Source organism: Callorhinchus milii, unplaced genomic scaffold, assembly GCF_018977255.1.
Source record: "Callorhinchus milii isolate IMCB2004 unplaced genomic scaffold, IMCB_Cmil_1.0 Scaffold10, whole genome shotgun sequence".
In the NCBI taxonomy this organism is placed as follows: domain Eukaryota; kingdom Metazoa; phylum Chordata; class Chondrichthyes; order Chimaeriformes; family Callorhinchidae; genus Callorhinchus; species Callorhinchus milii.
The window spans coordinates 6,872,786-6,900,719 of record NW_024704751.1 but is presented as its reverse complement, the minus strand read 5'-3'; the positions used below and the strand labels follow the sequence as shown (position 1 = coordinate 6,900,719).

Genomic DNA, 27,934 nt, shown 5'->3' with positions numbered 1-27,934 from the left:
GTTGTGCAGATGAATCTAGGACTTGAGAAGGATGTTTCTCACAGTATCCCGACGAACAATGAGGTTTACAGACATCATAAAATGGCAAGTTCTTCTTAAAATAAAATCACTTCACAGGGAACCTTACCCCAATTACATCAGAGATCTGTTCCTAGATTAGTAGTGAACAACTAGATTTGCAGAAAATAAACAGCTCAAGACTCAGATTTAGGCTCTAGGGGATACTGCATGATGATTCGAACGATTCCCTTTGGAGATGGTTAGGCATGAAGTTCCACAGCACCACTGATGTGTATAGCTACCTTACAATGGCATCCACTAAACTGAGGCTACAACTATTCCGCATAATACTTGGAAAAGTGCTTGGAGACATTTAAGGTTCTTTAAAGTAAAATAGTATAGTCCGTCCAATGAAAATAGCAAAGGACGAGTTCATAAGTTTACTGATGCCTGAAGCGATTTAAACAGAAACATGTAACATGAAATGCAGCATTCCTACATCTGCAAGGACTCTCGATATTTCACATGAAAATCACACACTTCACCTTACTACCTAATGTAAAGAGGACGCAGATCACTGGGACAAATAGCTGATGCTTGCAATCTACCTGGTGCACTAAATATGAATCTATTGTGTCCAAGGACCTATTTAACATGCCATAGTACGTCCTCCCGAACGTGAAAGGCGCTATACGAAAGTAATTTTGTTGTTGTGTAGTAGTACATAACAAGAGAGAGCGCATATACCATAAGATACTGAAGCATATTGAAATTTCCTCAAACACAATAAACCACACAAACACTGGTGTACTTCAAACACCACTCTAGGGCTGACAAGGCACCTATGGTCCCTTGGCAAATACATGAATGAATAAAATACACCAATACGAGAGAATGCTGCCTGATTGCCTCCATTCATAGCTCAGAGGCATTAAGGCCAACTTTACTCCTCCAGGATCAACCCTGACATGGACCATCTGATTCAGCACAGATTAGGAATGAAACCATCAATCTTCTGGTCTGCGGATGAGTTGTTCCACGCCAGATATGACACTAAGAACATTTTTTTCCCCGCGCCTTTGGATTCTGTAGATTTATAGTTCTGCAGAGGGCACAAAAGCTGGCCACCTGCATATTTACCAAAATCACGTTCCTCTTTTCCTGTACTGCCCTCCTCTCCTCAATACATTTGATGAGCCAGAGTTGCATACTGGATCTTAAGATCAAACCAATTCCCTACATCGATGCAAAAAATGACGAGAGCTGGATATTCCACTCAGTTCACTGGTCGCCTAAGGCAAATATGAATCAAGGTAAACAGGTGAACCTGACCCATCTCTTGATAAGAGTGGCTGCACATGGCTGATCTCACAGAATCAGAACACTTAACCACCAATACAGAACAGAGATGAAAGATTATACAGATCTAATGGAAAGAGCTTGTAAACCATCCCTGAAGTCATGAGCTTCCCACTGGATTTCATTACAACTGCTAATGGTCAAAATGTACTTTTCTTTTGCAAATGTTATTAAAGAAAAGAGGTCTTGTAATATTGATCTGGCGTGTTAAGTAATCATGGGCATTGAGGGCTAAGAGAGGTTGGATTTTTCTTTGATTACAGACCGCTGTCTGATAAGACTGCCAAATCCAATCAATCAGCAAGTTTTTTTTAAATAAAGTGTTGTATTCTAAGGACAGTAAGACTGTACCAAAATCATCCAAACCTTTCCATTTTTAATCTAAGAGGACATTGGGAGAAAAGCATACCGTGCAAACTGGAAATACAGTAATATGTGATGCTAAGGTTCTATTCACTTTGCAAAAAAATCAACGATTTGAACAGTTGACAGATTAAGTTCCTAAAGTGCTCATTAATAAACAAACAATCTTAGAATCGTAAAATCCTATAGCACCGAAACAGGCCATTTGTCCCATCAAGTCTCGGCTGGTGGTTTTCGCTAGTCAGTCAGTCTGACTCCACTCTCCCGCTTGCTCCCCTCCCTCCAATATTCCTCTCTTAAGGCAATTATACAGTTCCTTTTTTTAAAAAAAGGAATAAGTAATAAAATGCATTCAACAAAGAAAGATCAAATATTTAATGCTAAGTAAGTTATTAACCACAATGAATAGTGATCGATTATATCCCATTTTAATTCACTGAAAAAAATAAATGGAGCGGTCAGGGAATCATTTCACAGCCCAAGAAGCAAGATCACCAAAACTGACTGACAAAGCTGCAGTTTGTTGTTCTGCAGAAGAGAATCTAAACTGTACATCTTCTTCACGCTACACATCACTGAAGTCTTGTATCAAACACAAACTAAAAGCAATTTAATGCCCAAAATACTGATGACCTCTATTATTATCACAGCTGCAAATAAACAACCAACATTAATAATGGCCTGACAGCAAATAAAAGGGTTATTTATCACTGTTCAACCTGTCAGCTTCAGTTCAAGTCCCTGGGATTAATAGGAAGTCAAAGCCAAAGACAAATGACAGCAGCAGAGGTGAGATAAACAGAATGGTGCTAACAAGTAACATCAAAGATGGAACCCAAAGAAGGAAACCTGTCTAAATAAACTGCGATGATACAACTCAACAAGGACAGAGAGATTAAAATACAATTTGCCAAAGGAAATCGGCAGTGGGCAACAATAGCACACAAGTCCAATTGTTAAATTAAAGGTGGCTTTATAGTATTTAAACATCAATCAGGGATTTTTTTGGGTGGGGGGTAAAGATTTTGTTTTAAAATCCACTGTAACCTACACATTTTTGCAGGTTTGAAATTGGACCAATTGCAACTGCACTAAATAAACAGAGCAGTGTTCTCAAAGCAAGAGGTGAATAAACTGGTCCTATTTGCTTATTCACTACCTACTGGTGCCTATCTTGAAGTATGCATTGTATTTACTCTGAGGAGAGAAGGAAAAGGGCACAAAGATGAGGTGAAATGTGAAGAGAAGCTTACAGGTGTGAACAACTGAGCTCCTTAAGATCCCTCGCCCCCTCAGTCTCAAGAATTTCACATGATAAATAATAACATGAAGCCTTCCTTAGAAAAATTGTCTTAGGCTCCATAAGAACAAATACACAACCCTTGCATAACTGAAATAAATATTTATACAGGTGCTTACATACAAGAGTTACTGTTCCCGCTTGAAAACACTGAAACTAATTAAATGAACTTACAAGGGAAGTAGATAGATGTTTGAATAAGAATATTGAAATGTTTGGAGAATGAGCAAGAGAGAGAGAGATTCGACTATGTGGCCCATGTGGAGAAAAATGCCAGCGCACTGTTTATTCAAGTGTTATTCTGACGTAGAATCTAAATAGCAGCAGGAGAGCAGGGATAAGCTCTAAAGCTGGAGTGTGATTTATTTTACACCATAATTAACTTCAGTAATTTAAAAGAACCCTCGCAAGGTAGACTCAACCAAGAAAACTTTAGCCCTATAATTCCCCCTCAGCACACTAAACTGACTGAAAATTTCTCAGAACTGCCGGCATTAACTTCTTTATTTCAATTTCCTTTATGGATTATGCATCCCGATGTTGGAAGTACTCTTACATAAACCTTTTTGGGCAAATGAACGAATGTGCTTTTGTCAGTTACAACTGGGCCAGACAGCTTCAACACAACATTGAACCGTCTACAGTCACATTACTCAATAGATGTGGTATATTTAGCCACGATTAACTAAGTGAACTAAATGGTGAAGTGTCTAAAATGTTCTGAAGTATGTACTTCGTGTACATTTCAAGCAGAGAATAATTGGATGGCAATTGTTTGTGGTAACGTTGGACAAAGTCTAAAGGGCTGTCAATTTTCGAAAGTGAAATTGAATTTTAAAGTGTTCAAATTAGCTTCGTAAACATGCGGAGCTGAGTCTTTTCCCAAAACAATTGCATACTTTTGTTTCATAGTATACATGAGGATACATCGACAAAGAAAGAATGGTACCATTTTGGCAACAAACTTAAAAAGACAACCTCTTCCATTGTGAGCGAGCAATATGCTTCTTGGTTAGATTCAGATAGTTGGACTGATGCATTAACAAGCCTGCCAAGCACCTGCCCAGTAAAATAATCTGTGAAACAATGGCAAAACCCCAGCAAGGCTCCTTCTTCTGGAGATGAGGACAGAACATGTAAGGAGAAAAGAATTCAATGGCTAAAATATTCCAATGCTATTTTTCTTCTTCCAGCAACCTGTAAATGACTGAATCCAGCGCCTTGGGACGTCCTCCTGACGTGAAAGGCGCTTTATAAATGGAATCTTGTTGTTGTTGTTGTTGTTGTTGATGAATACGATTTAAGCTTCACACTGTCTTTCCATTCAACAGTTTGCTCATCGAAATTCACAAGCAGCGCAATCTCGATTGCCTCAGCCCCGAGATGAAATCAATATGAAAAAGTATCAGTAAATGGGATTTCTCACACACTAAATTGTCGCAGCTCTAGAGCAATATGTTTCACCCGAGGCGATATGCATCATTAGGCACGAAGAGGGTGAAGAACAAATAAACAATCACCAGCTTTCCAAGACCATTTTTAACAAATTCCAGTGGGTCAATCAGATCAAGAATAAGTTCCTAGAAATCCCAAGTCTTGTTTTGTAACACAACATAAAATAACTTCTCAAATTGTATTAACTATGCTTTCACTGTTAAACAAAAAAAATCAATTGAATTGGACTGGCAAGGAATTTGTGTTTGCCTCAGTCAAATGGCTAAATTATTATAAATTCAGTTCATTTACATTTAAAAATAAGGTAAGCATTTATTTCATTTAATGCAGAACTGAGGAATGCTTGCTCCATTCAGGATTTTACTTTTTACTGTGCAAGAATGCTTCTGGGATTCATTATATGCACTCGTAGCTTTGCACAAGAACTTCCCCACCCCAAACAGTCCGTCCTCACTCAATGTATTTGATTTGAGTACAGTGGAACCTCTCTATTAAGAGATGTCAATACACTGGCATACTTGGCTCTCATTAGCAAGTTTAGGATGTTAGTCACCACCAAATACGTTTGAACATACAGTGACCATTTTATAGTAAATCCTATGAAACGGAAAGGAAAAACACTGAATAGCTGGTCTGAGTGATATATCTCAGTGATATACTGAGATATATATCTATAGTTGTAGTACAATTGTAATTCAACTGAGGAGCAATTGGGTTTTGCATTATTGAAAAATTGTGTTATATACAGTAAAAAAAACCTTAATTAAACTAAATGTCAAACATTTTACACAAAGCTTCTTCCATGACAGTTCCAGTTTAACTGGAACACTGGCCTTCATACTCCCTGCTTTCCATTCCCTAACAACTTAAAATACATCAAAGCGATCAGTCACCTACCTCTGCGACTTTGAGTGGAACTCCATCTCCGAGTACTTCCTTGACAAAGCATTGTTGGGTCATGTAAATAGACAGTCCGCTGGTTCTCTTGAAGGCATCTTTCAATCGCTTGAGTTCTACATCTGTAACTGCATTGAAAAATAAGGCATCTGTCAGACATACACAGACGCTTAAAGCTGCAACACTCGAGTTACATTCAAAGCCCATTGATTAGTTAATTGCTCTGAGAAATACCTAGAGTGGAAAGGGGGTAAACAGTTCATGCCTTTCACTCTTTTTGTTCTGACCAAGAATGTCACCATGGGATGTCACCAGCACACAATGGCTAAGAGAAAAACAACGCCATTCCCAGTGGTGTGGATAATTAGAGCTTTTCATTAATAACGCTGCATTTCAAGTTAAAACAGAAACAATTCAATATTTTAAAAGTATGAAATTTGAAAGTGTTGACAGTGAATTTAAAAAGGCTTTCACCTTTTTCCTTACAAAAGGTTTACCATATCTTGCTCGTGTCCCACAGATTACATGAGAGGATCAAATGAAGATGAGCATTTGATCTCTTCCTGCCAGAATACTGCACTTCTCAGACGGTATCTGAAATGAGTCCAGAGCCCTGGCCTCTACCACATTGCCTGGCAACACATTCCAGTCATTAATTCCTTGTTGCGTAAAGAAATACTTCCTGGCGACTGTCTCGAAATTGCCTTTCACATTAGTAACAACATTCCCTTCTGATGTTTAATACACTGGACTCTGGACTGCTACAGTCCTCATGCTCCTAATCAACACTCATCAAGACATTGAACCCTGGGCAATCCCCAGCTCACACGCACCTCAAGGCACTGGCACAGGATGTCATGAATCTGTAATGAAAAGTGTTATAAGTTGGGCTTAGATATGTGCATGCACCACTCTAAATTATATTTGCTTTGTATTGTCTGGTACATCTGTAGGAACAGAATTTGTGATGCTTGCCAGTACGAAGCATTTGCAAATATCAGGGTTCTCATCCAACTTACAACAGATAGGACTTCGGCTCACAGAATCGAGTCAATTCAACACTCCCTGTCTTCAGCCCCTTGTGGTGTTTGTTCTGCATTCAATTTCAGATGGGCCTGATCAGACAAATAATTTCAGGAGGGTGGGGTGAGAGAGAGGGGAAGAAACAAGCAAAATCTCCAAGGGAAGTGAGGAAATCCAGATCCCTTGCCTTGCCAAGGAATTTGTGGAGAGGTCAGATTCCAGCCTGCAATGTCAGAGCTGGGTTATCTTATCGTGTAGTAGTGCCTCAAACAGCAACATGAGAGTTTCACTGGATTAACTTGCTCAACTCTTCAAACATAGCAGGAACAAATAGCACCAGAAAGTGTGAGATAACCTGCTGACAAAGAACAAATCTGGTTTGCAATGTGAAAGTTTCAAACTGGGACAGCACTGGGAGATCGATAAGATTCTTAAAGACTATTTTTCTTTGCAAAAGAGTCGCTAATGTGCTGTTGAGCGGGTTCACTGTAAATCCAGGGAGAAGTGTTCTTTATAGCGAATGAAATAAGTTTCTAAGAATTTCTGGATGCCTTTGGATTGCTGCCTGAGGTTCTGACTGCTGAGAGGTTCATTAAAGAGGTTAAAGCTTCAAGGGAGATGGAATTGAGTGATGCTGTTTCTACATTCCCAAGCAGCTTTGTTTATGGAGAGATCCACGTTGGGTAAGGGGGTGGGGGGGAAGAGAATACAGCACAAAGCACATTCTTTGTAAGCTCAGCTCAGAGAACAAAGCAGTCGTGAACTAACAGCACATGCCTCCAACCATTTTCAAACAGGTCATTGCAAAGAATAGCAGCAGCACTCGTACAGGTATCCGATTTAAACAAGTGTTCCCGAGAGCTGTACGATAATTTACATAAACACTGGTGGTTAATGACGGAAATCCATTTCCAAGCAGACAGGATTTGCATTCGCTGGATCTCACCTCCAAAACAAAAATAGGTCATCTGAGGATTACATACAGACTAACATGTACTAACTCTCCTTTCAAACTGCAAGGATCCAGTCTGAACAATGAAATATCAAGTCTGGTACTAAAATTCAATTCCATCGATTGCCTTAAAAGGGATGTTTTCTGTGCATATTTCTGAATACAAAACCAAATCAATTTCAGTAAGCTGAAGATGAAACATAAAATTATTCTGACAAAGGCTGAAGACCTGACAAGTGACTACACATGCCTCTGGATGTAGAATCCAGAAAGAAATTACTGCTTTTTAATAAGGAAAAAGGTTTTCGAAAGGAAATCCACTTCCCTCAAGTCACCTCTACAGAGTCTGGCACTACCATCTGCCCAAACCTGAATCTAGCAGTAAAGCACTTCAGAGATAAAAATTTGCACATCTGGATTCCTTCCCCCCCCCCCGCCTCCCCATTTGAGAGTAAAACTAACACGCTTGCTTATATTGTGAATTTTGTTTTGAAAGTTTCTCCCAGAACACCCGAAGCACCTGACAATCTCGCAATCATATGATGCCAACCAAGAAATGATTAGACAACATTTGAACTCCATTCTCAACCCTGATCACAGACCGGTTCAAATTTCTCTCTTAATATTAACAACCTCAGGTGGCTGTAAACTTGCAGGATCAGGGAGATAAAGGGCAATAAATCAACACAGGGTGCTTTTACAGCCAAATAATAAAGATTACTCTTGGCTATCTTGCAAAGTAATAGGGCAGTTTGTTAATGTTGGAAATTAAAACTTAGTCCAGTAAGCAACAAAGAATAACTGTTCTGCTGGATATTGCACATTCAGAAAACTCAGCACATAATGTTACTGAGCAATTGGGAATATATAAACCTATCTGTGATGCCAAATGTGAGGCAATTAAGAAGGGAGATCTAACTAAGTGAACATTAGCTCATCACCGTAACAAATAGGTTCAAATCTCAGAACTCTTATTTGCAATATTAGGCTTTCATGGTTAAGAATACACATCAATGTAATAAGCAAATGTAATAAAAATGCCATCAATTGCAGAACAATACCACTTCAGTGAGTAAATTCCATTTCTTCTCTCTCAGCATCCTCAAGCACCCATCTTCCCTTCAGCCCCATGTCTAAGCAGATCAAAGCTCAAAATCCCATGTCCCTAATTTTCTTAAAACCCATCTTCCCCTAACTTGCCTTACTTGGGGGAAGAAAAGGGAAAATTATCTTCAATTTATCTGGCAAGAAGCAACGCTACTGCATTGCTACATATTTCAGATAGATGTTTCAGAATGATCACATTATTCACTCAACTCTTCCACTGCTCAATACAGACTTCCAATGCCTCATGGCCAAATGTCTTTCAATGAAAAGGACAGCAGCTGACAAGGTCCATCACAGCTTTGTACTTCAGGCATAATTGGTCCTGAAAGAAAGCCAAGAGCACCTTCAACAAAAATATTTCTCCATCTGTATCTGCAAATACACACAGCACACAAAAATCTCCTACCTGATGGATTGAGTTTTCAATTTTGGAGCACAATATCCCAGGCATAGCCCCATTGTGAGTTTCCACAATGTGGTTATGTAGGTGTGTGTTACAACATTTCCATTCACTAAAACAATTAGCGCTCCCGGTTGGCCTGGAAGCAGAAAATTCAGAAAGACTTAGTATTAAGTCTGGGCACAGATCCGCAATTCACACTGACCCAAGGCCATTAACAACTTAGGATTGGCACAATGCCATTGTTTTTCACCTTTACTTCAAAGCTTGCAGGGCAATTTTCTCTCAACCACAAACGCTTTGCATATATATCTATCAATTGGTCACACTTTCAGCTATTTGTGGCACAGAGCATCAATTGTGAAAAAAAATTCCAATTCAAACACCATTCCGCGACATTATCAGATGACAGCCAGTTGTTTGCACAATCTTGGAGCAAGAAAGTACTGCATGCATCAGTCAACGTTTGTCCTCCAATAGCAATCAATATATACCGAGAAATCTTCCGAAGTTTTGCCCCCCACCCACCCCCCCCACATTGCACCTCGCATGCTATGCTCTCAGCGTAATACATGCACTATTAAAATGCTTAATATCAATGTGTTGAGATGCAAATTGTTAAAACAGAAACCTGCTGATTCACCAATATTGATCCAGACCATCGCACGTTCACTAGTTAAAAAAAAGCCACAGACTGTCAAGTAGAGTAGTTAAATATGTGAGAAGGTGCAACCAATGAAAAGCTTATCGTAACCAGGAAGCAACTGAACTAGGAAGACGTTCTAGAACCTCTTGAAAGCTTGTTCCTTGTTGCATTTCAAACTTATTCTTTTTTTAAAAAAATCTCATCTTTTCAATACATTAAATAAACCAACTATGCAAACAAGTTGCTGCTGTATTAAATGTACAAGTATGCACCCGTCATATCTGAGACAGCAGAAACTAACAGTTCAGTATAGGATATATGAGGACACATAAAAGGATTTGTAAATCTAATTTGTACTGGAAAAAACATATTGTGGAAAGAGTATTAGATGAATACCACTAATACTCAATATTTGACCTGCTACAATTGAAACATGCATTAATTCCATTTGGCCCATATATTAAGCTAATGTCATGCAAGTTACAGTCAGAGCAGTGAAAAGACGGAGTGCAAGATGTATTTAGATCAGGGAAGAAGTCTGGGAATTAAATGTTCCCTAATCCATCTTCAGTTTAAGTAATGTACCTCTGAAATATCGAACAGAAATAAAACTTCTTACCAGCAAGCTCATTTTAGTAATTAAACATCTTATCGAATGCCTAAATTCAAATAAAATTAAATCATAAAAAAGATCACTTCTCACTCAACCTCTGCCCTAGCCAAGTTGTCATGTTTAATCAGTTCTAATTTTCAGCCACTCACTCAAAATCTCTTCACTTTGTGTCTCTTCACTCTCTCCCTGCCTCAAAACCTTTTTAAAATACAACCATTCGATCGTGCTTCTGGTCAACATCCTTGACCCACCTGCCCTCTACCTATTCACCGCCTCTATAAAGATCTTCAAGACTCCACCCTAGGTGAAAGACACCATTCAAGTGCAAGCAGTTAGTAAATCACTTTATTTGAAGCAGAAATGCCAGTGGAGTTCATCACAAAATAGAAAAGTAATAATTATCAGGCTTTTTTTCAATAAAGTACATCAAAACCTGATTCAGTTATTCAGGTTGGTGCTGTGCCGGTCCATACCAGCTGATGCAACAGGGTTTGTTTCAGGAATCTTTGTCAGTGTTTTTTTTTGCAGTTTTAAGCAATTCCAATCAGGAAACCAAAAATATACATTTTCATTCCAAGCTCTCTCTCTCTCTCTCTCTCTCTCTCTCTCCTCTCACCCCTCCCCCCAATACATACATATATATCTGAATGCATTTAAAATGCTGCAAAATTGAATCAAAAGGTTTTTCCCAGAAATTGTTTCAAGCTAATCGCACGGTGGAACCTTGTTTTGGAGGCAGCAAACTGATCCCAGCAATTTCTAAGCAGGAAGCGTAAGCAAAACAAAAAAAAACTAAGATTTGTAAGATTAAGGATGAACGCCAGCTTAAGAAGCACTTTGTTGCCTAAACATTTAAAGGATTGTGTTTTTTTCCCAACAATCCTTTAAATGTTTAGAAAACAAGATTATAAAACCACAAAAAAAAGGTCTCAATTCTCCCGAAAGCTCATTTTGCTTCAGGTTTTATTCCTACTTGTCAACCCTTACTTCCGCTCTCATATGGTTAACGGTTGCATGCCTTAGAAGAATTTTCTCCTTAAAAAAAAATCTAATTTGCTTGCAACAGATGCAATCTGCAGGTTGTGGGATTTGCATGGACAAAATGACTAGGCTAGTCCGTTCCTGCCACAGTACAGCATCCCCAACAGAACACTGTGTCCCTGATCTTCAATTCCATGAGCATAACAAACTCAAACACTGGACTAATTCAAGAATGCCTTTTTGTGTGCATACCCAGAAACAAGGACACCCACATCAAAACTAATTCCAAGGCAATTGGAAGTCAAGCCAAACATACTACTTTGAAAACAAAGTTGGAAAACACTGACCGCAATTAATGACAACTTATATTATATTGACTTGCAGGGCTTTTCTATATTCATAATGTTGTTGATTCACCATCTTAAATACTGATAATAGCCCATCCAAGGTAGAAATGTAATATCGTACTTTGGATTCCATGTGGCCGGTCATTCTTGATGGGTTAAAAAACACAATTGAAAAAGTTTACAAGGCAACTTAAGAGCTGAATTTCGCTTTAACCATCCTGTACTATACATTAAAACAATACACTTGTTATTGATGTACATTATTTACATGAAAACAAGTATCAAAATCAGAACTTCCGCAATCATTTTTGAAGGTTAAATATCCAAAACAGACTATAGTTTATCTCATGATTGATCCTGTATTGTTATTTTTCTACAAAATAAAAAGGATTGTTTTCAACCTTCCTGCCCCCCCCTCCCCCATAATTAATTCTCTACAATGCTGCATGACTTGGCACGCACCCTGTTGCTGTGTGGCAAATTTCACAATGGCACCCACACAAGCTGAACACAGACATTAATTAACAGTGGAATTCACAAACATAATTGTACATTCAATGCATTCCTGAACTGTTTACTAGCTGGTATTTACAAGCATCTTCTCCTTTCCTGCTGAAAACAAAATACCGTAGATAGATTTGTAGTGAACTTAACATTAGCTGTTCAAAGAATATTATAAATTATGTTTATTCAATGCATTTTATTACAGCCAAATTGTCCTCCCATTTTAATTCAACATCTGTGGTACAACAGCTGAAAAAATCCAATCCCCAATTCCAGTTTCAGTTTGGTGATCTCCCACTCAGCTGCAAGATGCCACTGAAATTCATCTTAATAATCAGTTACACGGGCCAACACAAAGACCTAATTTATTATCACTATTAAGTCACTGATTACAAGCTGCCTGATAACACTAAAGTAGTTTTTGAGCAGTCTGTCCAAGCCTCATTAATGTCCTCAGTGCTCTTCAGCCAGAGCCAGAACAGACAGCGAGTGGACCTCAACAATCAAGTACCTTGAAACTCACAGCACAAGTACTTTTTATAGATGTGCTCTACCTGTAGTTCCTGTTATAAAGCAATCGTCACGAGCCAGGTGGCGTTTTCTTGTTTCAGACTCTTATACTTTTCAGTTCTTTTGCCTCGGAACATTTTAATTATAAGATTCTACTGTTAGTCACACGTTTCCTCTCCCTGTTAATGATCTACCGCTATTGAGGTGACTCTTCCAAGAGTTTCTTGTTTCTGGGCCGCTCATGGGCTGTGTTCTGAGGTGGCCTCAGCTCCCCTCCCATCAGGATCCTTGTCTGTGGTAAAATTTCGGGGTGTCAATTGTGGGATGAATACAATCGCGTTCATTCCCTGTTCACAAGAAACACAACAGACGCTTGGCCCATTTGATCTCATATTTCCATATTGTGCAACTCCTCCCCCCCCTATTATTTTCCCAATACATCATCAAGATGTTAAATCTGTTCCAGCGTCCTGTCCTGGCATCTTAAGGACATTTCAGACAATAAGATTGCTGCGCTGTTGACAGCTCAGGCCAACCCAGTCTTAGTTACTGAGTCCCGTTTGGAATTGTGTGTTTCTCTCTGTTCTCCAGAGACATCTTGTGACTGAGCTTCTTGTTGTGTTGCAGAAGCATCTTGTTCCATCCTCGTGAATATTGCCACCGAGACAATATGCTTCGTTCCCAGGAGACAGCAGGGTGGAGAGAGAGAGATTGAAGACTAGCCAATGGATAGTTAACAGCTTGTGCAAGGAGTGCTTTCTGTAACCCAAAAAAAATCTTACCACTTGGCAGAAAAAAAGCAGATCTGAAACTTACTTTTTTTTTGTGGGGTTATTTTGGTTTTCTACTTTCAGACAGAAACAATGCTCTGAAACTTATTTAAACTAGCTTTCTTTATCAATTTCCTTTATATAAAAAAGGAATTTTAACCCTTGCAGCTCCCCAGCGCAGTGCACCTGTTTATTGAGAAAACCACAACGAATTACCGTTGTATTGCGCCCTTCAGGTCGGGAAGACATCCCGTAACGCTGGACAGTTGGGGGTTTTGGACCTGAGTTGGGGTCAGGAAGGGTGAAGGGTGGAGGTTAGGAATGTGAGGGAGTCCGAAGACACGGTCGAAGAGGAAGGTCTTTAGACGAGACTTGAAGTTGGCAAGAGAGGGGCTGAGTCAGAGGGATTGCGGGATAGAGGATAGAAAACGGCAGTGGACTGAGCAGCAGATTGGGGTTAGATTGGCTCATGACATCACCCGCACAAGGCTTGATGGCCAAACAGCCTGCATCCAATTTCTATCATTCTATAAAAAGACCTGACTCGTTCAGGTTACTTTCCATTGACTGTATTGCATTCCTCTGAGGATGAGAGCTGTACTCACCGTCGAGTGTAATGGAAAGCACGTAGCAGAAGACGAAAATGGGAGGATAATGGAAATACCACCAACCGACCAGTAGTAGGAGTATCCTGATATAACCTGAGTACAACATAGTCTGGGTTTAACAAGATGCTGAGCTTCGTAACACACGTCGCAATACATGGAGTCAATACAAATGTGCAAAAATAATCATTGCCATCTATTAACCTTAAGGAAAAATATTAGTATTTGCTGCTAAACTGTTTTATTTTCGTCACGTCTAGGCTTAATTTTTCACGCACAGAGTAGTGGAAATCTGGAACTTCCCCCAAAAGGCTGCGCATGCTGGGATCCATTCAAATCCCTCCACGATCCCGCTCACACCCCTTCCTCTCCAACCTCCTTCAACCCGACCGATCAACCTGGCCACTCCTTTCACACACGGAACACAACACTGAGCTGTTTGGGTCCCAAGCTTTGGGATGTCCTCCAACCCAGTCTGGTAACAATGGTAGCACCGCATTGTCGGAGATTCGGAATGAGATGTGAAACTGAGGTCCCCGTCTGCCTGTTCAGACAAACTTTAAAAATCCCGCAAAACTCTTCTAAAAGGGAAGAGAGATCGTCCTGATGTCCTGGACACAGTTGATCCTTCACTTAATGGCTATTTACAGGATTTTTGGCTGTGTGCAAATTGGCTGCTGAATTTGCCTACGAAACATCCACCTCCCACTCGTTGCATAACCCTTTTTGAGGTGTGTTCTCGATGTGAATGGGGCTGGATCAAATGCAAGGATTATTGTTCCCTTTTCCATCCACTGAGGAACGGATCCACAGACACCCAACTGTAATGTATTTCTGTATAATAACAGAATTCTTTATCAGGGAAGTACATTGCACTGATCTGAGTGTGGCTCTATTCTTGCTAAGGAATCACAATGAGAAATACCACAATTAGACTTGAACACTGCATTTAATTACCTCAACGGAATTTAAGGGATTTTTTCTTTCTCAGTTTCACTTCCTTGACTGTTTCAACGGAAAGATGTTACAAATACTGGCGATTGTTTTCAGTCACTGTACCCTGAAACTTGGGAATTCTTTGCTTCAATCCCTAGGTCTTGCCCCCACCCTGTCCGACTTCAAATCACACCTGAAGAGTTTTCTCTTCGACCGCGCCTTCGGTCATCTCCCCTCCGTCACTGTTGAACACTCTGAGACACTTCCCACGTGAAGGGCGCTATACTAATGCAAGTTGTTGACCAGTTTCTGTGCAACTTTTCCCTTCCGTTAGGGAAACGATGTGGAATTCTTCACTCTTTCACCTCTCTTTCAGGCTCCGTTACCCCGCTGTTATCTTGTCAGTGTTGCTTATTCATCAAGAACAACAAAATTACATTCATAGAGCGCCTTTCACGTCGGGAGGACTTCCCAAAGCGCTGAACAGTTCCCCACTGACTCAAACTGCAACCTAGGTATGTGCTGCCTAATAATGACTCAGCTATTCTTGAGGTTGCACCTGATTTTTTTTCACTCCAAGATGAATCCCTGCATTTTGATAGCGTTCCCAGCGAATTGCTCTCCCGTGTAACAACTATCGTATTTTTGTGGGTGAACCTGGCAGCCTATTTTGCACACAGCGAATGTCCCCTTCAAAAAAAAAAAAGAAACATAGTCGTGAAGTGAACAACTAACTAAATCTGGGTGGGGGTAAGGCAGGTGTGAGAGAGGGAAGGGAATAGTTGGCCAGGACAGAAAGAAACTCCCATCTCTTATTTGAATAGGGTCGTGGGTATACGTTAAAGCCCATCTGAGTAAGCGCAGACGGGGAACCTCGGTTTAACGTCTCACCTGAAGATGGTGGTGGGCGAAAGAGGGGTCATTGAGTCGCAAACAATTTAAAAATTATTGCTGCTTGTCCTCTTCTCCACCCCCACTTTGCCCAAGGCTACTGAGAACAGGAAGTGTAGAGAGAGATTGTAGTGGGGTGGGGGCTGCAACAGTTATTATTACTGATCAGCTCTCTCTTCCTCCTCTCCCTCCTCCCCAATCTGAATTGAATCCAACTTCTGGATTAAAAAAGGACAACTATGCAGCCGTATCAGTTAAATTGTTACAGAGACGAACTGAGTTGCTGTGAAACTGCAAAAAAAAAAATCTGTGCTGCACTGATGGGAATGTGTTCTCTTCTTCTCTGAGACTGAGTTATTCTGAATCACAGTTTTACTGCAGCACATCACCTTGTTTCATAACGCAAGTTTTAGACACAAACAAATGCCTGAGTTTTCAACTCAACCCTTTTCCAAAAACATCCAGTAAATTTCCATAACAAAACACCCCAACAACACACAACACAGCAACACCCCCCCCATAGATTTAAATACACATTAAAAAAAATACCTCTCGCAACGAATGACTTTCCCACTTCAGATTGTAACTCGCAACTGAACCCATCATCACACTATTATTATTATTGATTATCGATGACAATAAATAACAATCGATCAGAATGGTGAGATGATTATTATTTTTTTTAAAAAAAAGCAAAAACTTACCAATGATATTAGGCACATAAAGTAAAATCCTGACACTCATCTCGAGTCTGTGCCCTGCAAAACAAAAAAGCTTTTAAAAAGTATATGTGTGTGTGTGTGTATATATAGTATATATATATATACCTATAAATAGCTCGTGAGAGCTGCAATGAATAACTGACTTGACTGCCTGCTTCTGTGCAACTAACCTGTGGTACTGCTGCTTTGCTCTCAGTTGATCTGGAGGAAGTGGTGGTGGTGGTGGTGATGGGGTGGTGTTGACTCCTTTCCAGCTGTCTGTCAGGGCTTTGGCAGTGATCAGCACTGAACAAGCTGTAGTGCACAAAAGGACACACAACACTTGATCAAACAAAGCCACTTACATTGCAGTGTGTGTGTGTGTGTGTCCCTCTGCTGCTGCTGTATGGATAGCTGCAGTGACACAGACAGCCTGGAGAGTGACTAAGCTTTTTGTTTTAGCATTTTATCCCCCTTTAAATACACAGAGAGATTTAGATCTACTGTATATAATACATCTATAAATAAAAATAGCAAAATGTAAGCTGAATGGTCAGACAGAGAGCTGTCCCATTGGTATCTTCCTGCTCTTTGTTGCTTGATCATCCGTCACTTCCTTTCTTCACAGGTTCATCGGACAATTGTTTATCCATTTGGAGAAGCATTACATAGCTTAGGCGGCAGCTTTCTTAACGTATAAAACCAGCTTAATTTGTTGTGAATCAACCTGGACTCATCATGTTTTGCTTCCGGATCCCATGTCCCAGATCCCATTTTGCCCACTAAATACACAGTCACTCCACATTATTGCATATTCTGTGAAGCGCTTTGAGACATCTCCACAATATGATAAGACGCTATAACAAATGCAAGGATTATTATTAGTTCAAACCTGGCTTAATTTTACCTGCACAGAAATATTTTATGGATTGTAGAACATTATTTTAATAATCATTTACGGAGTAAATCCTTCTGTTGAATTTTCCTCCTTTTTGATCGTTTGATTTTGAGTTATTTCTGCTAAATTGTGTCAATAGCCTGATTGTGGCTGCATTATAATAGCCTCAACCACTGGGCTGGTTATAATAATAATAATCCTTGCATTTGATGTAGCATCTTATCACGACATCTCAAAGCGCTTCACAGAATATATTGTAAAGTGGATTGACTGTACTTTGTAGGCGAAACATGACAGCCAGTTGCGCACAGCAGAGTCCACAAACAGGATTGAGTGACCACATTTTTGGGGGGAGGGAAGGGATTATTACCCTGGAAGCAATCCGCCAATTGTCTAACAACTGGGGCTCCTGCTTATTGCTAGGTAAACAGAGGCGTGTGCGTGGCGTAAGGAAACTTGGCTATGGTCTTGTCATGCTTGGGAATCAAATCCGGATCCTCTCACTTGTGAGGCGTGCACTCTAACCACTATGCTACGGGACTCCACTATGATTCAGGCCAGAGAAATTACAGCAATGGGATGGGAGGGACCCCATTCCTGTAAAGGAAAGTCTTAAAGGAATTTTGGAATGTGATCCGACAGGTTATGCCTCACTATTTGATCAGTGTAGACATCCGCCCGGATTCCTTTGCGCTTCATTCTCCTCCGGTCCGAGCTGGTGAAGCAATCATGTTACTCCTGTTGGCTTGGAAGGTTTCATTGCCTTCATTCCTGCCCAACTATCAGATCTTGTCACGGGGCATCACTCCCTCCTAAATTCTCTGCCTCGTGGCTCCTTAATCACTCGGAAGTAGTCCCTGCTAACTTTACCTCCGCTTCTCCTGGAACCGCTCAACGTAACCGTCTAGGAAAGAAATGGCAACTGACCCACTTCCTACTCTTGGTGGACCTCCTGCAGAAATTGTCCTCAAAGTCCCTGGATTCCCTGTTTTGCACTGTTTGTCTGCCTTGGCTGTTTGGATGCCGGCTTACGGGAAGGTAATGCTGACTTCTCTTGCCTCATCCGCCTCCTTTAAGTCCAACCTTGAGGGCCTTTGGATAAGAACTTCCTTCTGTTATGTTCCATCACTGTGACCTCACTATCTCAAAACAGAATTCTCAAAACCCCCCCAAATATAACCCCCCCCCCACCCCCATCCTGTGAATAAGCAGCTTCTGAGCAGTTCCGTTGCCTCCTTTGTGTCCAGTGCCATTCAGACGTTGCTCCAATAAATAGGCTCGCCATTGGGTGAACACCTCTCTTATACTCTGGAGCTGCATACCTGCAACCTCCTAATCATCTGTTTCTCCGTTGCCACTGTTCTTGTCTCTCTGCGTTGCATATTCTTTCAAGAAAACCTCAGCTGCGATCACCCAGTCATTTACATTTACCATGTAATTGGTGATTCATAATCATAACGCTTATGTTTGAAACAGCGCTTGGAATGTCAGTATGCCTGAAAGCGTGCTACAGAGGAAATTGTTTTTGAAGGCTAATTTGGCTAATTTGGGTTAATTTGGGCCCGATCAGGTCCCACAAACAGCCAAGAAGTGAAAACACCAATGCAAGTGATGTAAATGATACGGATGGACCACATTCAATAGGGTTTGGTACCAAAGGGTCCAAAACACTGATTGTCCAGCGCCTTGGGACGTCCCCCTGACGTGAAAGGCACTATAGAAATGTAATTTTGTACGTCTTGTTTGGGCGTGAAATTTGGAATTCTCACACTTTTTCCACTAGATGGAGCATCTCTCTCTCTCTAGCGCGAGTCTCCAAACAAACTGTAACGTTGACTGATCAGAGATTAACTTTGTGATGGAGATAGATGCAGTCCCGACTGGACCTTTTTGTGACGGGGTACGGGGAAAAAGGGTGGTGGGGGGGGAGGGAGAATGGAGAATGATGTGAGGAAGGGTGTTAAAATGTTTGCTGCGTGCAAATTGCCCGCAGCAATTGCCTGCAGATGCATAGTAACTGCAGAAAACCCCGCCGCAATTTCAAAATTTCAGCAAAATGCGTGTTGATGACCTGAGACTTCGACCACGCCTACGGTCACCTCTCCTCTCTCCCCAGCTTGGCATCAAGCTTTGCCCCTGTAAAGCACTCCGAGATGCTACTTGTGAAGGGTGCTTTATAAATGCAAGTTGTTATCACTGTATTAAATGAGGGTTTCCCCCCAGGGTGCTGGCCAAGAAATCTCATGAAATGAAATGGCCAATAAAACTTGATTATTTCACATAATGACTTTATATTATCGTACTTCGTAAATCCAAACCAAATGCAGAGGAGTGTGATAATTGATTGGGTGCTTTATTCCTGTCTGATTCACATTAGTTTTACATTTATGTATATACTTATTTTATGTCTTAATTATTGGCATAATATCTGCCCTTCTTTCTGATTCTTTTAAAAATTTCTGCTCCAAGCTGAACAAAAGGGCAGATAACATTATCGGCAAAGCAGAAAATTACGTTCACTTCACAGCTATTTGCGGGACACGACCGCCGCCTTTGCCTACGAAATACGCGGTCACTACACTTTTAAGGTGAAATCCTGCAAAGCCCTTTGAGGTCTCTCCACCATGTGATAAGTCGCCATATCTAACGAAAGGATAAGCGGTATTAATTTATTGCTATCACCGGGCAAGAAAAATAAAGAAATAAAAAAATTGGGACTGGAATTGGACTGAGAGCATTGCAAAATGTTTCTATTTGAAGCGGTGGCACCGACGCGTTTCTCCCTCCTCTTTTCCTGGAGCTCAGCGGTTGGAGCGCTCGACTCGCAAGCGAGGTGGACCCGGGTTCGATTCCCGGGCGGGGAAAAAAGTTGGGCAAGTCTCCTTACTCCGCACACACACGCGCACACACCCGCCTCTGTTTACCGAGCAGTCAGGAGGAACCCGGTTGTGAGTTGGTTTGGCTTTATTCCGGGGGGTGGAGGGTAACAATAATAATAATAATAATAATAATCCTTGCAATTGATAGAGCGCTTTTCACGTCGGGGGACGTCCCAAAGCGCTTCACAGAACACACTGTCAAGTGAATTGACTGTATGTTGGTGGGCGAACGCCTTTCGAGGGAATAAAATCGCCTTTAAAACAATAAACCCTTTCCAGTAGGACACGGCGCCGTAAAAAAAGGCAACGATGATGGTGACGATCATTATCATTATCATTATCATCATTATTATTGTCCTTATTGTGCCATCTTACCACCAGAGGACCAGGTGCACAGTCCAGAGGTTGGGTGGGTGAGGGCTGGGGGAAAGGGGGTCGACCGCGCATGCGCCGGTTTCCCACTGCGCATGCGCCGGTTTCCCACCGCGCGACCCCGGAAGGAAGCGCATGCGCGTTGGCGCACCCCCGCCAACGAGCAGTGCGCCTGCGCAGCATCCGGTTCCCCTCCCCCCACACCCACCAACCCCTCCCGAGGACGATAACACGTACCACGTGAGCGGGTCATGTGACTGAGGATGGAGGCGCGACTTGAGGCCCGGCGCCGAGCGAGCGATTGACCGACCGACCGCGGGAGGCTGAGGGCAGGGCTGGGGCTTCTCCATCAGCACTGAAATGACGGGAATATGGGCGCCAAGGAGTCAAGGATAGGCTTTCTGTCTTACGACGAGGCGGCGAAACGAGGTGAGGGTTTGGGTTTGGGTTCGAGAGCCGCGGGGTCTCTTTCGGTTGTCACTGAGCCACCATGACAGGAACCTTCAGCCCCCGCCCGCTCCCCCTCAGCCACAGCCACAGCCACACCGACCCTCACCCCCCCAGCCACCCCGACCCCCCCCCAGCCACACCGACCCTCACCCCCCCCCCAGCCACACCGACCCTCACCCCCCCGCCCCACCACCCCGACCCTCACCCCCGCCCCCAGCCACCCCGACCCTCACCCCCCCCCACCACCCGACCCCCCCCCAGCCACCACCGACCCTCACCCCCCCCCCCCAGCCACCCCGACCCTCACCCCCCCCCCAGCCACCCGACCCTCACCCCCCCCCAGCCACACCGACCCCCCCCAGCCACACCGACCCCCCCCCCAGCCACACCGACCCTCACCCCCCGCCCCAGCCACCCGACCCTCACCCCCACCCCCCAGCCACACCGACCCTCACCCCCACCCCCCCAGCCACACCGACCCTCACCCCCACGCCCCCAGCCACACCGACCCTCACCCCCACGCCCAGCCACACCGACCCCCCCCAGCCACACCGACCCTCACCCCCCCCCCCAGCCACACCGACCTCACCCCCCCCCCCCAGCCACACCGACCCTCACCCCCCGCCCCAGCCACACCGACCCTCACCCCCGCCCCAGCCACACCGACCCTCACCCCCCCCCAGCCACACCGACCCTCACCCCCCCCCAGCCACACCACGACCCCCCCCCCAGCCACCCGACCCCCCCCCCAGCCACACCGACCCCCCCCCCAGCCACACCGACCCCCCCCCAGCCACACCGACCCCCCCCCTTAGCCACACCGATCCTCAACCCCCCTCCTCTCTCCCCTGAATCCCTTATTTCTTCCGTCACTGCATCACCACCCGAGCGGCTCTCTCTAACCTCTGTTCCTCCCTCGCTCCTTCCCTCACTACCCTGGCTCACCCCCACCCCCCACCCCCCAAGTGACTGTGACTGTCACCTTCAAACCCACCAACACCCCCTGCCGTGGTGGTCTGGGTGTGGGCGCTCCTCTCCTCCCATGTTCAGGATCCCTTTTACTTTCCACATCTTCGGTTGTCCCTTCACATTACAAGACACTGATCCTCTCTCGGGGTGGGTCTGTCTGTGTCAAGGTGGCTGCCCTCTTCTCTGCCTCTCTCGTTGTTTCTCTCTCCTCCCTCCCGGTTAATTTCAATCGCTGGGGAGGGCTTTGGAAAGGAGGAGAAAGGAGAGTGGGTTTTATTTAAATGCTCACAGCCTAAAACCGCCCTAAAACAGGCTGCATAAATGTCACTGTCTATCTCAGTGGCAGATTTCCTGCCCCTTGCCTGTTAATCACCTGATTCCTAGACTGTCTCACGGATTTCTCCAGCTAAATGAGCTAAATCTGCACTTGTGAGAGGCTGTCATTTAAGTACACTTATATATCTCCTCTACTTCCCTGAGCGCATTGATTGCAGTTATAAACTCAAATTTACAACCAGACACCGAAACCATGTTCCTATTAAAAAGTCCCAAGTATTAACCTTGCGCACATCGAACCAATGACTTTTGTTTGTGTGCGTGTGTGTGTGTCTCATGAGTGACGCTTGTAAAATTCGCAGAGCGAGAGAGTTTTATTTATGATTATCATTATTATTATTATTTGGTGAATTTATCCGGCTCCACGGACGGGCGTGACGCAGAGCCGTGGACACCGTTAGTTCCGCAGCAAACTGTCACTTTTAGATGGATTCCGGAGCATTGTGTTTGTTTGGCTGCTCCTGCGACTACTTGATGCACGGAGAATGGCAACGTGCTTCGTCGTGTGTGTGTGTGTGTAGGCCGACTCCTTCCAGAAGGAGCAGCCAGTGCTTTCCAGTTAGAAACCAAACTAGCTGAGACGTCTCAACGACGTGATAAGGTGCTAAATCAAATGCAAGGATTATACTATTATTTGCAAGTAGTTCCACTTGTAATTAAATCAACGTAACTTGTAATTGAAGCCTTTGTCGAATGTTCTGTTCAAAATTCAGAGAGCGTTGTTGTTGAAGGTTCCTGCATCGTTATTCCAATCCTCTAAAAAGCAGTGGTTAAATTTGATGTATTTATTTTGCAGTTAAATTTAAAAACTATATTAAATCACTGCTACTAACCAGTGCTAACCTATAATTTTTCAAGATTCTCTCCCGGCTGGCGTATTGCCTCTGTTCTGTTTCCTCTTGCTGGGGTGCAGTTCCATGGTCGCTGGTTGCCCTCTGATACCCCACCTAAGTGGCCACTGTTCATTTGTGAGCCTTGCAGTGTGTTACCACGATATTCAACTGCAGAGGGTACGAAATCCAGGCTCAACCTCTCCTCATCTGCCTGTCACACATGCCTTTCAACCATTAGAGGAACTGGCCCTGGCTGGTTTCCCCATCCCTAACTCTGAGAAGGTCAGGGCAAATTTAGCCTCCCTGTGAAGTCTTGGCTGTGACCAAAAACTGTACAAGACCGGGAATTAAATCAGCAAAGTCGTAGCCAGTACACTACAGCTGTATCCTCCTATTAAGTTTCTCAAGCAGACCCCCTCCTACTTAGATTACAGTATTGAGTGATCTTCCCTAAGTTTCTATTTTGATTGGCAAATTTTCACACACGCTAAGCATTCTGAAGAACTTTCAAACATTTCAGAGTACATGTCCCCCACTTGCTCTGCCGAACCATCAGTGGCGAGCCTTCAGCTGCTCTTTCCCTGCCTCTGGAACTGCATTCAGGAACCGCCCTCCCGCCTCTGTTCTTTTGGCCACTTTCTCCTTTCCTCCTCAGATCCCCCTCTATCTACCCCCCCCCCCCCCCCCCCCCCACCCACTGCCCTTCAGCTTGGGCTCCAGTTGAGATATCCATCCAGCATGAAAGGTGCTGTATAAATGTAAATTGCTGTTCTGCATGGCATGGGTTGTGAACAGAATGTGCGTGAATAGACTGCGCTGAGCATGCTGTTTACTTGTGTTCTGTAGGAATTTGTCCAGGAATACATCTTTCAGGTCAAATGCCTGTAACAACAGGTGTCATTGCATACACTCTGGAATTCAATAGTGGTATTATTTTATGAGCTGTTTACGTTGGCCTTCATGGCCCTGATGCTACTGCATTCTTTGACTGTAATCTGAAATTCTAGCTCATTCTGTCTGTGTGCCACCTGCCCTGTGATACTTTTGCTCATATGACCAATTTTTAACCTCTGAGTCTAGACAGGAAAAGTTGGTCGGGTATTTTACTGCAGCTAATTCAAGATGGACAAGATGTGGAGTGGGTTTTCTTTGCTGGTCTGTGTGACTTCGTCTATATGGAATACCTTCAGCCACTGAGCTTTAGAAGTATGGAGAAACTTTAGTAACATTTGTGCTACTGTATTTGTACATTTGAGACTCGAATGTAACACTTGGTTCCAGTGCATTGTGTTATTGTTGGATAAACAAGTACTTTGAATAAAACCTTGATTGTTGTAGTGTAATGTTTACCCAGTGGAGCCGGTTGTGTGAAGGTGTACTGTGTAGGAATTGCACTGTGTGTGAAGATGAAACATTCTCCCCCTAATTTCCTGATGGCTTTTGTTGGGTTGGGCTCTCGCGGCTATCTGCAACAGGCATTCATTACCTCATGCAAGTCGTCATTCTTGCATAAGCCAGTGTCAGCAAAATATTGGTCATGAAGGACTTCAAAGCTGAGCTTGATCTTGGTTTAACCCAATATCCATTGACACGCCTTTCTGGCCAGGGATGATGACTGGCTCCAGCAACATCGGGATTGTTTTTTTAACCCTCTGCCTTGCCTGGAGAATTACGACATATTGCTAGGTACTTAAGTACTTGGCAGTATCTTTGATGGAAATACTGTGCTGACAAATGTCTGAAGGTGTGTGTGGAAATTGAAGTGCTTCATACAATTGTTTGTGTAACGTGCATTGGAGGTCCTTAGAATGAATTTAAAAATCTCTAATGTCAAAGAATTGACGTCTCCATAACTTTGCAATTGTTCTGTTTTTTTTAATATAAAAAAAGGTTTTCTTCGATCTGAGCTTTCTTCTCTTGAAACGAGTACTTGGGAATTAACACTTATCCCGATCAAGGCTTTGTTCTATCTGGTTGACTTGTGTAGGAGTAAGCATTTAATTCCTGCGGATCTTATCTTGCTTCAACTGTTATCCTTCCAGATGCTTTGATGTCTTAGAAAATTTCCATTTCTAAGATTTTGAAAGAAGAACGCAAGGGTTTATTACAGAGTGACTTTCAAATGGAAAATCGGTTCTTTGGTTCATTGTTTTATGCATAGCTTAAATACTTTTTGCATTCTTGTCTGACAGTGTTTCAGGCAGTTGAGATGTCACACTTGCTAAAAAAAAACTAATTAAAGAACAGAATAAAATCCCAAGAAAGATGATAAACATTAAGTGATGACATTTACCTATTGGATCAAATGTTGAGAGTAGTAGCCAGTCATACTTCAGGGAGAATTAGCTTAACGTGGATTTTTTTAAAATTCACATTCTACCTAAATTCCTCTCTGTAGGATTGTTTCCGCTTGTAGTTTGATGTCAATAAATCTAGGCAGTTTCTTTAGCTTTAATATTCTGGACCTTATTGTCATAGCCGCAGTTTGTAGAGGCTAGCACAATAGATAAGACCACCTCAGCCGTTAAATCATTGTAATTCAGTAACTTGTTGGCTCCTAGGTATCCGTCTGTGCAAGGACAGAGAAAGTGTTGAATCTGGATCATAGTCTACTTCTAAGAGCAGTTGTGCAGCTGTTGCATGATATGATGCTTTTAAAAACTTGAAAGTGTAACATTGGGTATCAATAGGAGCAAGCCAAACATTTTGGTGATATCTGCAGTGTCAGTAATGAACTCTGTTTGAAGCAAAAGGTTTGAATGCAGTGCGATGTCTTCCACCCTTCAAGCACTCCACGACCCTACACAGCGTGAAGGGTGCTGTATAAACACAAATTGTTGTAATGAATTCACTTATAAAATATTACAAACTTTGCAGGTTTTGATGGTTACGCTGCCCGGCGGCTAAATCAGACATCTGAATTTGGAGCCTGGTTCGACGTAGTCGTTGACAACTTGGGCCGCAGTATGCTTTGGAATTTACTGTATGAGGTAAGATTCCGACTGAATTGTGAGCGCGCTGTGGGAAACGTAAGAGCGTAAGACCGAGATGTTAAACCGAGCTCCCCGTCTGTGCCCTGTTATGGTGGACATTAAGATCCTGTGGCGCTGTTCAAAAAGAAAAGGGAGTTTCTCTGACCCACCAGTGTCCTGGCCGACAATCCCCCAAATAAAATCAGTCATCTACTTCATGATCTGTGTAGGACATTGCTGTGTCCAAATTGGCTGCCACATTCACCCACAAAAATATCTTACAGTCACTCCACTTTACAGTATATCCTGTGAAGCTCTTTGGGACATCCTCCCAATGTAAAAGGTGCTGTATCAAAACTCTTGGAAGAATAACCTCAATAGCGGTAGATAATTAATAGGAGGAGGAAACTAGCGACGAACAGTAGAATCTTATAATTGTATCGAACGATCATTGTAATAATATTTTAAAACTGTACAGCTTTACAATTTACACGATTGTAAAGAATTTTTGTTTCGGCTTGGTTAAATTTTAAAGATTAACATTGTCTGTAACTCAATCCTGTTTCAAAATATTCTGATTCTCTTTACCAGTGGGGACATTTTATAACCTCTTTAGAATGGTGCGTTTTTGTCTGCACTCACAACTCCATGGGAGCCGAATGGAAGAAAAGGTTTGACCGCAGTCCCTGGTGGGCTCAGAGCGTCATGGCAAACGGTAGGGATGCCTGGGGGTGAACATGAAGGGCGCCGGGTTTGGGCCAGCCTGCAAGCCTCTGAGTCAGAAGGTTGTGGGTTCAAGCCCCACGTCAGGACTCTGGGCTCATGGTCCAGTGATGGGTTGTAGTTCGGATGAAATTGTCCCCTTTAAAGCGAAGATGCCACACAAAGGGAGTTTCTTAATTCCAACTAATGTCATTGATTATATTAAACGAATAACTTTTGATCCCATTGAACTAATGATTCTATTAATGTGGATTATCTGTCCAATAGGTTTTAAGACTCCTGCAGGTGCGGTGGCTATTGCTGGATTACACGTCCTTCCCATTTGGCTGTATGGCTATGAAAAAGAGTTTCTAACAGAGGTCTTATTGTTGCCCATTGCAGCTCAACAAGCTGGGATAGTTATTCTTGTTGTTGGGAGGCTACTATGTTTTCCTGTAGAGGTAAGGAAATGACTGCAACTTTCTTTACCATCCCTCCCACCTACCTCCTCACTGAAAGTCTTCTTACACAGCAGATAGTCAAAGTCTCATGTGTTGTCGATTTCTGCTCTCTGTAGATCTGGTGCCTTTGGATACACATAATGTACCTGACCGATGACCGGAAAGAAACTAAAAACAAAGATTGATGGAACAATCAAACATAAATGGACTCGATACAATTTTAAGTGCTCAGGACACAGCAGCAAGCTTCCTAATTTGGTGTCTCGCGCCAGCAGATTACACCAGAAACGAGGCAGGTGAATGGACTTGACGCAAAGCACAGATGTCTCAAACCCAACAATGTCTTGGTGCTATTATTATTATTATTATTATTGGTTACATGTTAACTCTCGCTTCTTCCCCATCCCGAAAAGGGGACTGACCTTTGGGAACCATTTTCCTTTGTTTGAAAAGGAGTAGATAAATTAAAAGAGAAACTAAGATGTGGTTCTTTTTATTTCCACCTACCCCAAAATTTCAATTGTTCTCAAAAAAAATCATTGAGTTTTTTAAAAAATAAAAAAAGCGAGCGCTAAGTTACTTTTTTAAATAAAATACTAATACAATTCTATTGATTAGATTATTGGACTTTACTTTTGCACTAATATTGCATGATTTGGTTATTGAAAAGCACATTTGGAATTATATTTCAATCAGTGGTCT

The 27,934-nt window shown here is 42.6% G+C and overlaps 2 protein-coding genes and 1 long non-coding RNA gene across 3 annotated transcripts in view; 1 reads left to right on the top strand and 2 right to left on the bottom strand.

The window, feature by feature from the left end:
- Positions 1-9,518, bottom strand: part of usp32 (ubiquitin specific peptidase 32) — a 65,476-nt gene extending 55,958 nt beyond the window's left edge. Inside the window, exons 1-2 of the mRNA XM_042338567.1 lie at positions 9,500-9,518; positions 5,375-5,523 (exon numbers count right to left, since the gene is read on the bottom strand). Of these exons, the coding sequence (XP_042194501.1) occupies positions 5,375-5,523; positions 9,500-9,518 (168 nt within the window). The remainder of the gene's footprint in view (positions 1-5,374; positions 5,524-9,499) is intronic.
- A 4,224-nt stretch (positions 9,519-13,742) lies between these two features.
- On the bottom strand, positions 13,743-22,426 carry LOC121849781. The gene is made up of 4 exons (XR_006085329.1): positions 21,942-22,426; positions 16,552-16,675; positions 16,364-16,417; positions 13,743-13,928 (listed from the first exon to the last, which is right to left on the bottom strand). It is a non-coding gene; the product is annotated as an uncharacterized LOC121849781 (long non-coding RNA).
- A 1,846-nt stretch (positions 22,427-24,272) lies between these two features.
- On the top strand, positions 24,273-27,800 carry si:ch1073-145m9.1. Its single transcript, XM_007896624.2, has 5 exons — positions 24,273-24,303; positions 25,975-26,087; positions 26,661-26,784; positions 27,060-27,232; positions 27,349-27,800. The coding sequence occupies exons 1-5, from the start codon at positions 24,273-24,275 to the stop codon at positions 27,415-27,417; spliced, it is 510 nt and encodes a 169-aa protein (XP_007894815.2). The 3' UTR covers positions 27,418-27,800.
- The last annotated feature ends 134 nt before the right edge of the window (positions 27,801-27,934 follow it).